The sequence below is a fragment of the Anabrus simplex genome, chromosome 10 (assembly GCF_040414725.1).
Source record: "Anabrus simplex isolate iqAnaSimp1 chromosome 10, ASM4041472v1, whole genome shotgun sequence".
NCBI classification, from domain to species: Eukaryota; Metazoa; Arthropoda; class Insecta; order Orthoptera; family Tettigoniidae; genus Anabrus; species Anabrus simplex.
This window is the reverse complement of record NC_090274.1, coordinates 130,692,933-130,707,235: the sequence shown is the minus strand read 5'-3', so window position 1 is coordinate 130,707,235 and position 14,303 is coordinate 130,692,933. Positions and strand designations below refer to the sequence as shown.

At 37.9% G+C, this 14,303-nt stretch overlaps 1 protein-coding gene across 1 annotated transcript in view; it reads left to right on the top strand.

The window, feature by feature from the left end:
- The window catches only part of LOC136882074 (zinc finger protein 501), a 197,929-nt gene that overhangs the window by 103,765 nt on the left and 79,861 nt on the right, over positions 1 to 14,303 (top strand). The window contains exon 6 of the mRNA XM_067154579.2: positions 5,392 to 5,457. Within this exon, the coding sequence (XP_067010680.2) occupies positions 5,392 to 5,457 (66 nt within the window). The remainder of the gene's footprint in view (positions 1 to 5,391; positions 5,458 to 14,303) is intronic.

Sequence of the window (14,303 nt, the reverse complement as noted above, 5' to 3'; positions counted from 1 at the left end):
TGTTCCTCAAGGATCCAATTTGGGTCGCCTTGATTAATGACTAGCCAAATAGTCTTTGCCATGCCAGTTGTATGCTGTTGGCTCATAATGTAAAACTTCATAAAACTATAAATAAGAAGAAGTATGAGGATCAGGTACTGTAGTACACTGCTCATGGTGTGATGGGAATCATACGGCTTTTAATGTTTAAAAAAAAAATTTTAATGTGTAGCATTTACCAGAAGAATAAATGTACGATTGCGTCTTACTATACGGAGTGAATTACCTAAAATTTGTGCCCCAAATATTTCTGAAATGGAAGGTGCTGTTGATGTGCTGTTTACATAGAAATGAAGTGTTGCCAACAAGTCATGATTATAACCCATACACAGATTTTAATAATTATTGCAATGTGTATTTGTTGTAAAAAGTTACAGTCTTCAAATCAAGCAATGCCTATTGACATTAACAAACACCAAAATAAAACTAGAATAAATTAGAATGTCTATGTTGGGTTTTTCCCTCCAGGATTACACTACAAGTAGTATACGAGCTATGAAAATTGTATTTGCCAGTAGTTGTCTGCTCCATGTGTCAACATTAACCTAAGAAAAGAAAAAGTGAACAAACAATTATTTTTTTTAATTCTGGAGAAGAAAGAGAATTGGCCTTCAAAGGTTGTGTTCAAAATGATGACCAGCAGCTTCAATACAAACTTCAAATCTGTCATGTAGGGGTTGGTTTACACATTCTAGCATTTCGTCAGAAATTTCAGTGCAGGGTGCAGTAATAAGTCATTTCATATCATTTGCTGTAGTCGACATATCCCTTTGAACAGTGTCTTTTAGCCTTCCCTAGAGGAAAGAATCTAAAGGGGTCAAATCTGGGCCCTTCATGCAGTCCAACAATTTGGAAACAATAGGTGAAGACAAGTTGTAGTACATCAAGCACTGTGCACTGAATAGCCATCATCCTGATACATGTTCATCCTGGAACTGTGGGAGTTGGTCTGTTAGAAGCTTGAGATACTTTTGAGAATCTAGGGGGGGAAAAAAAGTCACTATTTTCGCTATTCGATACCACACATTCAAACTCCGTGGATGCTGACGTTCCACCTGATGAAGGCAGTGGGGATTTTTTTGCATGTTTTGGAGGTTTACTTGGTCATGATTTGTAAATGTTGCTTCATCACTCAACAAGTTACATGATAAATCTAAATTAGAAGAGTTTCAACAATTAGAGACTTAGGATTAATATTTGATGAAAAATTAAATTATAACACCTTTATCAAAAAAGAAATGAATAACAACATACTTCTTGGGTTTATAATAAGGAGCTCCAGATTATTTACTTAATCATCGATAGTTGTTCACTAGCCTTGTTAGAAGTACTGGCCCCGTGGTGTAGGGGTAGCATGCCTGCCTCTTGCCCGGAGGCCCCGGGTTCGATTCCCGGCCAGGTCAGGGATTTTTACCTGGAGCTAAGGGCTGATTCAAGGTCCACTCAACCTACGTCATTAGAATTGAGGAGCTAACCGATGGTGAGATAGAGGCCCCGGTCTAGAAAGCCAAAAATAACGGCCGAGATGATTTGTCGTGCTGACCACATGACATCTCGTAATCTGCAGGCCTTCGGGCTGAGCAGCGGTCACTTGGTAGGCCAAGCCCCTTCAGGGCTGTAGTGACATGGGGATTTTTAGTTTCTTTTTTGCTTGTTAGGAGTAAAGTAGAACATGCATCTGTAATTAAAAAAACAAAAGCATGCTGTTGAAGTTATTAAAAAAAGTTTTTACGATATCTGTATTACAAAATACATCAATACAGTATTTAAAAATAAGTTTAATCTCACATACTGCAGAACAGAAAAGTTAATATTTTCTAAAAACATTAAACACAATTATAAACAATAAATTCGATTCCATAGGACTGTTGAATTTTATCTCGTTTCATGTTCAAAGGTTCAGAACATTCCATCACTTGAATTCTTGCACTTTTGTCATTAAAATATTATATTGTTACAAGAATTTTGCTACAGAAATAGATTTAATTTCACAATCGAATACTATCATTAAACATTTCAAGGCTTGTGTTTCTCTTTCTAAATTCAGATGTTATTCTCTGCTTTTTGATATTAATGGTATTTATTATTGTAGTCTTTTAATCACTTATTGCATTTTAGTTATATGTTTTAATTCTTGTATTTTCATAGTATGGAAAAATCCTTGGTGTACTTTAGGTTATTTTCTTTGTATGTTTCTTCTTCTTCTTCTTCAAGTGCCATATCCGGTTGCCCAGACGTCGGCGATTACTCTGGAGAAAGTTTTTCTGTCTTTTGCCAGTCGGAAGAGTCTCTCAGTTGTCTCAGTACCGGTCCACCGCTTGATGTTGTGTAACCATGTTATCTCTGGTCTGCCAACTTGCCGTTTGCCCTCTATTTTACCCTGGAGAATGAGTTTTATGAGGCCATATATTTTTCCTCTTAATATGTGGCCTAGATAAACTATTTTGCGAACTTTTATAGTTGTTATTAGTTCTTGCTTCGTCCTAGCTCTCGTTAGGACTTCGTCGTTTGTTATCATATCTGTCCAGGGTATTCTAAACATTCTTCTGTGCAACCACATTTCAAAGGCGGCAAGTCGTTTGATACTTGTGGCTTTTAATGACCATGTTTCTGCTCCATATAACAGTACTGACCAGATGTAGCACTTCATTAATCTCTGTCTGAGCTTCAGATTCAGATGATTATTACAGAACAAAGAGCTCATCCTGCGAAATGCAGCTCTAGCATTCTCAATTCTGCATCTGATTTCCTTATCTGGATCCATACTGTCTGTTATTATGCTGCCGACTTACTTGAACTGGTGGACTTGTTTTATTTTACGGTTGTTTAATGTCAAGGTTACATTTGCATTACTGTTTCTGCTAAATACCATTAACTTAGTTTTTGCTACATTTATATTGGGACCATACTGTAAACCTTTGACATGGATTCTGTTCAGGAGTTCATGAAGGCCTTCTATAGAGTTGCACAGAATCAGAGTGTCGTCTGTATATCTAATATTATTGATCAAAACACCATTTACTTTCACACCCAGTTCAACATCATGCAAAGCTTCTTTAAAAATGATGTCAGAATAGATATTAAAAAGGAGCAGCCAGAGTATACGACCTTGGTGTACCCCCCTTCCGATTTTCACATCTGATGTTTTGGTTTGGTTGATTTTGACTGTTGCTTGTTGGCCCCAGTAGAGATTCTGTATGATGCGTATGTCTTTTCCTTCGAGATGTTTTCGTTGGAGAATCTTTATCAGTTTTTCATGTTTCACTCTATCAAAAGCTTTCTCATAGTCAATGAAACATGCAAATATATCTTTGTGTAGTTGGCAGCATTTTTGGAACAGGACATTGATGCTGAATAAGGCTTCTCGTGTGCCAAAGGCATTTCTGAAACCCATTTGGTTGTCATCCAAGTCTATTTCGCACTTCTTTCTAATGCATGCTTGTATTATACGTAAGAATGCTTTTAGCAATGACTCATCAGACTTATGAGACGGTAGTCACTGCATTTCTTTGGATGAGACTTTTTAGGTATTGCGATGAATGTCGATTGCAACCAGTCCTCTGGGATTATTCCAGTATCATAAATTGTATTGAAAAGTTTAGCAATTTGGTCAACATTCTCTTCAGTTATTAGTTTTAGAACCTCAGCTGGTATCTGGTCTGGACCTACTGCTTTACCATTAAGTGATATTGTAAGGGAATGTAATACTTCTTCTTTTGTTATTTTTGGACCTTTTGCATTGTGTAAGTACACAATTTCACCTCTTTCATCACTGAACAATTTGTTTATGTATTCTGTCCAGGTCTGTATGATATTTTGTTCATCTAGGATGGGTTTGCTGGTGTCATCAAAGGGAGTCATTGGCGTCTGTTTTCTGTACAGCCCAGCTCTTTTACTTTCTTGTATATTCATTGTCATCCATCATCTTTGCTTGGCTAATCTGATTTTCTTCTTAATCTCCCTTTGTGTCTGTTGGTAGCTGTCTTCTCTGCCCTTTTTGTGTCTTCTCTGTTCCATTAGATCAAGTATTTCATCAGTCATCCATCTCTGCTTCTTTTGCCTTGTTGGTGTAAGATGATCGTTACAGACTTTTAACAGTGTATCATGTAATATTTTCCATTGATATTCTGTACTGTTGTCATTGTTGTTGCTATTGTTGGTTTGCATTTTGTTGTTCAGGTCTTGTATTACTGCTTTTGTAGTTGTACCATCTTGCAATTTGGTAACATCAAACTTGCTAGACACTTGCTTTGATGTGGTGGTTTTCAATTTCAATCTGATATCTGCCACATATGGCTCATGGTCGGACCCAATATCTGTTCCAGGATACATTGTTGCTTGTTTGACAATATTTCTAAATCTTTTGTTAACCAGAATATAATCAATCTGATTCCGGATTGGTCTTCCTGTTTCCTTTTCTAGTGGTGAAATCCATGTGTAGAGGTGCCGTTTATGAAGTTTGAACCAAGTGTTACAAACAACTAGATCTTGCTCTTGGCAGAATTGGAATAGACTGTCTCCTGTTTGGTTAGCTGAACCCAGTCCATATTCTCCCACTAAGTCAGACCTTCTACCTTGCCCAATTTTGGCATTGAAATCTCCTGATATTATTATTATGTTAGTGCTGTTGAGTTCTTTACACACCTTATTCAGCATATCATAGAACTCATCAATGTCGTCATGTTTTGTTGGAGCATATACTTGCACAATGTTTACATTAAAGGGCTGACTCTGCATCTGTAACAGCATTATATGTTTATTATTTTCTTATTTTTACTTCTTCCTTGTCTTTATTTTTCTTACATATGTATTATAAGTATTGTTGTGTTAAGGTACTGTACTGGTAGTGGGCCTCCTGCCTGTGTACTTTCAAATAAATAAAGTCCATAATTATTACAAAAGTGCATACAGAATTTTAACAGAAATATTTTACACTTGTTCTTATTACACATAAAACCTTTTTGAATAATTAAAAGGGTGATTTGATAGAATCTAGTGATGTTCTTTCAAGAATAAATAATTTAATTTGGTTTTTAATTAAATATTGTCTTTTCCAATTATAAGTTCTTTCAGAAGTTTTCTAATTTTATTAATCCTGCATCAGTTTGACTTTACATTTACAGATTAACTCAAAAAACTGAAAAACTTTCACTATAACAAAACTAAAAACCAAAAAATAAAATGAATTTTTAAAAGAAGGTCAAGTGTCTTTAGCGATTTGCTCAGCTTCTTTCACTGCATTTCTCATTTGATTGTTTACTTTGTCAAGTAAGAGATCTTTATGCAATTTCACATCATCACCTCTATCTTCTTTTCTAATCTGCAGACATTTGTTTTTTTCTTTCCTTTAAGGACGAAGGTCTGCAGCAGGTGATGGTGAAGGATGAACCAGGGCTTGATCTAGTCACAGTCAAGGAAGTAAGTAACATTATAGTTGTTCTCCTTCACTTTGTGTCATATTCTCTGTATTCAAATTACTGAGCACTTTGTTAAACCAAACCTTTGAAAGTAGTTTTGGGGACAAATAATGCTGTAATCTTCACCTTTATGCTTCATGGTACACATGGAACTATTTTCGTGGCTCTACAGGAGTGAAAACTGTACAGACTCAGTAGACTGAGGATAACTTATTAATAAAGTGGAGTTATCATCCTCCTGCTCATTCCCCTCTATTTCTCTTCCATCATTTTGTCCCAGTCCAGGTTTCTTCTTCTCCCACTCCTCTTTATCCACCTTGTTCTACGTCTCCATCTTGTTCTTTTCCTCGAACTTCATCTGCGTCATCTGTTTTGGTATTCTTTCTCCTCCATCTTTTATGTCCAAACCATCTTAGTATATTCTTGTCAACTCTCTCATTTAGGTTTTCTATTCCAACTTTCTTTCTGATTGATCTATTTCTCACTCTGTCTTTCCTATCGTACTTCTTAACTACAGTATTTCATTTCACTCGCTTGAATTCTATGCTCCTCCGTACGGTACTTGTCATTGTCCAGGTCTCAGGCACATAATTACTTCTTTGGTACTTCCTTATTCCAGATAAGGTTTCTTACACTCTGGTAGAACGTATCAGTCCATGTCTAGCCTTGTCCTCCCTAGGTATTTGAAACTGTCCTCAATTTCAAGGTTTTAACCACCATTTTTCACAATGTCTTTTCCTTGTCTTTCTCCTCTTGATATCACCATGGTCTTCCTTTTCTCTCTGCTGATTTTATTTCCCTTCTTGGGTGCATCAGGATGTTCCAGTACTTCCTTGCTGTACATAGACAGGACCACAATATCATCTGAACTTGCCTCTCTCCGTGTGCTTCCTTTCTCTCCTTTACAATTTTATCGATAATCGTTAGAAAACCGTGCGAGTTGGCCCTGCAGCTGTGAGCATGCTTCCCGGAGATAGTGGGTTCGAGTCCCACTGTCAGCAGCCCGGAAGATGGTTTTCCATGGTTTCCCATTTTCACACCAGGCAAATGCTGAGGCTGTATGTTAATTAAGGCCGTGGCTGCTTACTTCCTAGGCCTTTCATTAGACCTGTCTGTGTCGGTGCGACGTAAAGCAAATTGTAAAGAAGAAAGTAGGTAACAGCTCCCCTGTCTTAGTCGAGTTCTGTCTTTCCAACCGGAGTCTGTACACTGCTCACAACATTTCTACAGTTTGTGAACCCAGTCTCTTTTTTGACCACGATTTACCAAACCTTCTCCCTGTATCTTAGATCTATGAATATCACGGCCATATCCTTTCCATATTCCCAACTCTTTTGCATTAAATTACAAAAGGTGTCTGAATTGTTGGCCTCCATCACTGTTACAGAAATTGGCACTTATAGTCAAAAATCATAGCAGAAATCCATCTTTCAGTGTCGGTCAGTGAATAGCAATAGCAGATCAAGCCTGCAAAGATAGTGTCCCTCATCGTACATAAAATAATAATAATAATGAAATGGTATGTTTGGTATGTTGCGCCGTATTGTCCCGAGACCTGGAGGCGTCGGCTGCAACAGATAAGTTGGGTGGAGAAGAATACCAACACTAAGGTCCAAGAAAAGAGACAACTGTTGAGTCAGATTAGGCAGAAACAACTTTCTGACAGTGGGACTCGATCCTTCGACATAAGAATGTGTTCACAATTAAGTAATTAATTTATTTTCCACCTAGTCGATACAATGATTGCTTAAGGCAATTTTTAATGGTCAAAAGTGGTACATGTTTCGTATATTATCAACATCTTCAGCCACATAACACTGTTTAGATGAAAAATATATAAAATTGACAAAGTAATGCTTTAGAGGAAGTGTCCTTAAAATTAACACTTCCTCTAAAGCATTACTTTGTCAATTTTATATATTTTTCATCTAAACAGTGTTATGTGGCTGAAGATGTTGATAATATACGAAACATGTACCACTTTTGACCATTAAAAATTGCCTTAAGCAATCATTGTATCGACTAGGTGGAAAATAAATTAAATACTTAATTGTGAATCTATTGAAGTGCGATACGGACCATGAAGCTGATTTTATGTAATAAGAATGTGTTGATGGAAATTTTGGAAGCTAAAATACCAGGGAAATGCCATCGCGGAAGACCAAGAAAAACAGTCATGATAACATTTCTTTTAAATTCATGATGCAGGAGCCATGCAGACAGAAAACATACTGCACAGGATTGACCCAATTAGAGAAGACTCATCCCAGTGGCCAACCAGTTGTTACACTGTTAGATTGTTCAAAGAAGTCAAAGACGTTTTTGTTCGTGGTACTGTTGGGGGTATGGTGAAGGAGACTTCAGTTTCATCAAAAGAGGTCCTCATCACATGAATCCAAAAAGTGACTGAATTACTGATATCTGCATCATCAAATGAGGCTCTGAAATCTAGTTGAAGTTTGACAATTCGGACCCCTTTTGTAATATAATGAACAGATAACATTCGCAAAGTTTTCTTTTCAAAATATGGAGTGCAAGGGTACCAGCATATACAAATTTTGACACCCCACTGCAGCAGAACCCCTCAGTTTGCCGTCCATTACAACATGCTAAGTTCTGTCAGTGTTTTTTGAGCCACCCTGTATATAACTTGTTTGTTCCTCTCCAATACTTGTAGGTATCTTCGAAAGATGATTGCTCAGTGCTGTGTTATCTTATTGTGCTTTAGTTATGTCCTAGTTATGTGTGTCCAGTACTTGTAAGATGATTGGTGAGTACTGTGTTACCTTAATTGTGCTGTAGTTATGTCCTAGCTATGTATGTCCAATACTTGTAGATATGTCTGAAAGATGATTGGTGAGTGTTGTGTTACCTTACTTGGCTGTAGTTATGTGTGTCCAATACTTGTAGATCTGTCTGAAAGATGATTGCTTAGTGCTGTGTTACCTTAATTATTCTGTAGTTATTTTCTAGTTATTTATGTCCTTAACTTTTAATAGAATTTTATAAAGTGATGCATTTTAGGACTCATATTTAATGTTTTAACTAGATGTAAAATGATGTCATTGGCCTATTTTTAATATGTTCTTGGATTATGTCATTATAGAATTTTGCATTAGGACTTGTTAACCGACATCGGTATGTAGCTTTTAAATTATTTTTATTTCTGATTTAATATATTTATTGACCAAGCTCGATAGCTGCAGTCGCTTAAGTGCGGCCAGTATCCAGTATTCGGGAGATAGTGGATTCGAACTCCACTGTTGGCAGCCCTGAAGATGGTTTTCCATGGTTTCCCATTTTCACACCAGGCAAATGCTGGGGCTGGGCCTTTATCAAGGCCACGGCCGCTTCCTTCCCACTCCTAGTCCTTTCTTGCCCACGGTCGCCATAAGATCTATCTGTGTCGGTGCGATGTAAAGCAACTTAAAAAAAAAAATTTTATTAAGCTGAAGAAGGCCCAAATTAGGGTCAAAACATGTTCTATTTAATATCATATGCTGTATTTAATTAGTGCATTGATCTTGTAATTTCATTTGAAGAAATTTTACATAACTTTAGTGTAAGTCAGTACGGACAAAATCATGAAATTTATCACTGCTGCAATTCTAGTCTTCTAGCTTGTACAGGGACATTTTTTTTATCTATTCAGGAGATTGCTGCTCATTTGGTCGCCTGCGCTGAGAGCCTGTCTCACGCCAAGCACTTTACCATAATGCGGCCAGCGCTCGCCCGGCACTGAGTCATAGAGTGTTTCCACACAAGATTTCCTGTACTTTATGAAAGTATTATGTGTATATACACACACTCATGTAATGAAAATGGCACAATCCACTGAGCACTAAACATATGAACACTTGATTGAACTGAACCTTATGCTGATAAAGCTCTCAGAGGACTGCAAAGGAGGGGAGCTTGTGGTGCCGAACAGCGCATTACAGCAAAGTGCTTGGCGTAAGACAGGCTTGCAGCGCAGGCGACCGGTCGAGCAACAGTCCCCTGATGTCCCTTTACTTGGACACAACTCCTGGTTTCTAGATAAAATTCTTTTGCTTGTGCCACTAAGCCTTTTGGAACACACCTCTTGAGTACTGGAAATACTTTATTCATTTTGTTCCCTCTATGACTGTATGTGAATTTTATTATCGTGTCTTTAAACAGTGTTAACTTTATATTTGCATTCATAATAACTCTTTACTTCTCACTTTCGTCCATGTCAGTGAGGTATTCTTCATCATCTACCCCCTGTGGGTCGGGAACGCAGGTGAAGAATATGCCCACGGTATCCCCTGCCTGTCCTAAAAAGCGACTAAAAGGGATGACCCAGGTATCCTGAATTTTGAACCTTGAGATTAAGTGTGATTATTACCATCATGTGAGGAACAACATGAATCAACTTTTCTTTAAATTAATACCATTACGTGAGGAATATCCTGTGAGCGGTGGCCTTATGTGAGAAACACCATAGGTTTGCCTTACCTGTGCATAGTACATTATGTGCGAGTAGTACCACTATATGAGGAACACCGTGAGCCTACGTTACTTGTGATTAGTACTGCTTCACAATTAAAATTATGTAATGGTTCCACCTTTTCAATACATGTAAACTTAGTAATGTAAGGTTACATCCCTGGTTGATCATAAACGGTACCCATCGCCATAAGACCTATCTGTGTCGGTGCGACGTAAAGCAACTAGAAAAAATAATAATAAATAAACGGTACCGTTTTAGCCCCAAATTCCAATTCATCATCAGCCGCTCACTTAAAAACAGGAAAAAGAATGCACAGATAAATAACCAGTAATGTTGAAGATATATTTTTTTCAGCATATGTAAGTTCATGTAGAGCAATATAACGCATGTTACTGTAGCACTGTGTTAGAAAAGCTTGAAGAGAAGAAGAAAAATAAATGGCTCGAGGATGAGTATTGTAATCGTATGCTTGATGTAGTCTTGTCATGCAGAACAGTTGACATTAAAAAACAAATGTGAAGAGAAATAGGTTAAAAAAAGTGCAATATTAGAACAACTGAGAATCACAATTGACAAACAAAGGTTTCTAGAAGATGAGTGCTCAGGCAGTTCCTGAGGTGGTGAAGAGAATAAATTAGGTCACATGAGCTTGGTCATCGTGTTAACTGTCATTTCTACATCGTTTGTTTTATTTTATCCTGTGTATTCCGACTGGCTGGAAGGGTGTCTGTGTTGATTGGCATAATCACACAGGGTGGACTGTCATTATGCCACCATATTATTAGTCCTGGATTTTCCAGAGGTTCTGTTGAACACCTGATGGTCTTGGTAGAACACTTGTGCTCATTATGTTCAAGGTTTATGTACATAGCGATGGAATTTTCTTTGAATTTTGGCCTATATTAATGCTGCGTAGAGCTAGTTCTGGTTGATTTGATAACACTTTCATTCATTGTCTGTTGTTGCCTATTGTCCTGATTATGATTGTCGGATGTCATGTGGTTGTTGACCTCGGTAATGGTTGCATGGTGATTCCTTGCGGACGCACCTTGAGATCACCCCTCCACCTATTATGATGGTAGCAAAGTCTCCAGTTATTGCCATTGCTTGTTTCTTATTCTGGGTCGATTTTCCATATGATCTCTGCGGTTATGGTTATGGATAGGTTGGTTTATTATATTTAGCATCTTTACCACTTGTTTTACTACCCTTCTTGTCATTCAGAGGTTATCTGCCGGTCACTAGTCCATACGCCCTGGTCATCACATTAGCCATATCCCGGTACTGCTCATTCTCCTCTTACATATACTATGGTCTTCTGCTTTATTGGTGATGGTCGAGATATTTCCAAATTGGCTTCTCGTTTCAACGGTCCTTGCACCATCCTACAACGTTTGAATCCTTCTCCTTCCTCGTCAGTGACCCTGTTGCTAGGAGAATAAAGAGGGTTCACCTGAGCCAAGTGAAGACTGTATAATTGGAAACTCGTCTGTTTGAGGCATATTGTAATATCTTGTACATACACTATTGTAAACTTCTGGTAATTATAGTGATGTAAGTGTAAGTGTGGTATTGTCTAGCGAAAATTTGGACCTCTGTGTGATCTAAGGCATTTCGCAAAATTTTAATACTACTGTGGTGAACTGACATTCATGAACAGTGTCCGTAAGGCATGCATGCATATCTTGTGACTGATTGATGTTTCCCGGTGCTACGTATTAATGTTACCCGTGGTGTTTCCACTCCTTCGATATGTGTCGGCAACATGTGCACGTAAACTCCGCCATCTGTGCTGAAAATGAGCCGATTACCACTCTGTTGTGCTGTATGACTGTAGCCATGCACTGTGTGTGAACAACATCTTCTTGGCAGTATGAGCATGGTATTCATCATTTCTGTGCCACTAATAATCCTGTCGATGACATTGACTTTGTGCTGTTGCCATTGCTTCATGAGGTACCGAGCTCGATAGCTGCAGTCGCTTAAGTGCGGCCAGTATCCAGTATTCGGGAGACAGTAGGTTCGAACCCCACTGTCGGCAGCCCTGAAGATGGTTTTCCGTGGTTTCCCATTTTCACACCAGGCAAATGCTGGGGCTGTACCTTAATTAAGGCCACGGCCGCTTTCTTCCCACTCCTAGCCCTTTCCTGTCCCATCGTCGCCATAAGACCTATCTGTGTCAGTGCGACGTAAAGCAACTAGCTTCATGAGGCTAGAGATTGTAAAAACTTCCATCTCTATGAGTACTTGTCCTGTGATGCTTCAATTCTGAATCAGCGATGTGTGTGAACTGTCACGTTCCGCCAGTCACTATCTGCATCTTCCTGTGTACTCGAACTCAACTTATCACCCTACCGTGGTATGTGCCCTTGGGGGGTGAGGCTGTAGTGATATAATTATGAGGACTATGTGGAATTACCGCTACACCGGAAATCTATTCATGTGGAATTTAAAAGAAAAGGTGAAAGGAAACTGTTGTTTAACCTTGCCCAATGGAACGGAACTCTGTGATAACTAATTGTTGTGCATTTGAGGATCTTATTGGTTTATATTGTAATATAACAGTGGGGTGATCCATCACCATTGGATATTCCGTGGAGCTTTGTTGTAGTGAAGTTGGTATTGGATAGCGAGCCACTTGACTGTTGACTGTTTTCCACAACACTCCCTGCCGTAAGCGGCTGGTACCGCGTTGTTGGTGGCCATCTTCGCTTGAGTAAGGATGTCTCGGTGGCAGCCTCCTGTTACAATGGCTAGCAGACGGTCTGTGTGTGTATTCAAACGACCCTAATAAGTGTTTCTTCGCAAGTTGAATCTATATTAGTGGTGGGTGGTTTTAAAATTATTAGTGTGCGGTTCTTATTTTAATGTGACCATTCCTTTCACAATTGAAGCATGCCGTAATACATGGATATAACGTCGCCACAGACATAAAATCTGTACATTGTGAAAAGGCCTCAGCACTGTAGGTAAGTCCAACCTTGTATACCATATATGTTTCCACGATACTTCGTCATTTTGCTGCTGTAAGCAATCCAACATGTCGGGTCGTCATGTGACATTAACTATTTTTGTGGTGGACTGAAGATCGATTCGCACTTACAACCACGTTAAGGCATTGGAACTGAATTTTTTGTAGTTAACATTATTGAATTCCACCAATTTAGATATGCCCAACCTGATATGTTTTATTTTGGGGCAAGTGAGTAACTTAAATTGAAAGGACATAATTCTTCGTCACAAGAACAGTATGGTTTCAAACGTGCTGCTCTTTTAACTGGAGCTGTGACAAGTAAAATTTGGTGTAATATGTGATATGATTAGCCTCGTAAGGGCAAATGAATATTTAAAATTAATGTAACGTTTGTTGATTTTAATCCCAGGTGAATACTGAAGCATGTTTTGTGTTGAATTGAATTTAATTCCAATTTTTTTTAAAATTAATTTTATTCCTTAATTATTATTATTATTATCTTTAAATTTTGAGTGTTGTTTCGGGTTCTGAAGCTACACTCCATTTAATTGCATTGTTGGGGTATGCTTCCGACTTTGTTTTTTTGATAACGGTTTGATTAGTTTGCATTATCGCAGTATAGTCAGTGTTGTAAGAATGTGCTGACGTTCGCTGTTGTGTGGTGTACTTATGCTGTTGGTGTGATGAACTGGGTCATGAGATGAGTTTTAATTGCTTCAGTATTATTGTGTTACCTTATTATTGATTTCTTTCTAGTTTATTGTTTTTCTTTTGATGTGGGCTCTTTCTTAATTTTATTTTAGCCTACCTTTGGTTACTTGAGGACGTTGTCGGTCTGTTAGGGGACGCGGTTAGACATTTTCATTTGAAACGCTTCCGTGTGCACTGGGGGTCTCAAACATGTAATAATTTATTTTATTAATGCCTGTTGGCTTTTAATTGTTCCAAACACAATTTGGTAAATTGTTTGGGAAATTTTATTGGGGTGTGCGCGTACCCAGATAGGTGCACCTAAGATATTGATATTTAGAAATTTTATTATCCTTGTTGAAGTGGGATTACAATAATTGAAATTAATTAATAGGGGTCCTCCTATTCAATACACAAACAAATTATTAATGTGAATCAATCACATGTCGTTCACATGGGGTACTAGTTTCGGCACTAAACTTGTGCCATCATCAGCTACCGAGTCAAATCAAGCAAACATAATAACTAGAAACAACCTTAAAACACACTGTAACACCTGCATAAATTAATATTAGATAAAATATTGTACTTGATAATATTGCACTTCAGTATAAAATACTTTTAAAATGATGACGACAATGTTGTTTTGTACATACGGTGGTTTGTTCAACTTGTTCTTAGATCTTGTTGAAATTATGCTCCAGTCTTT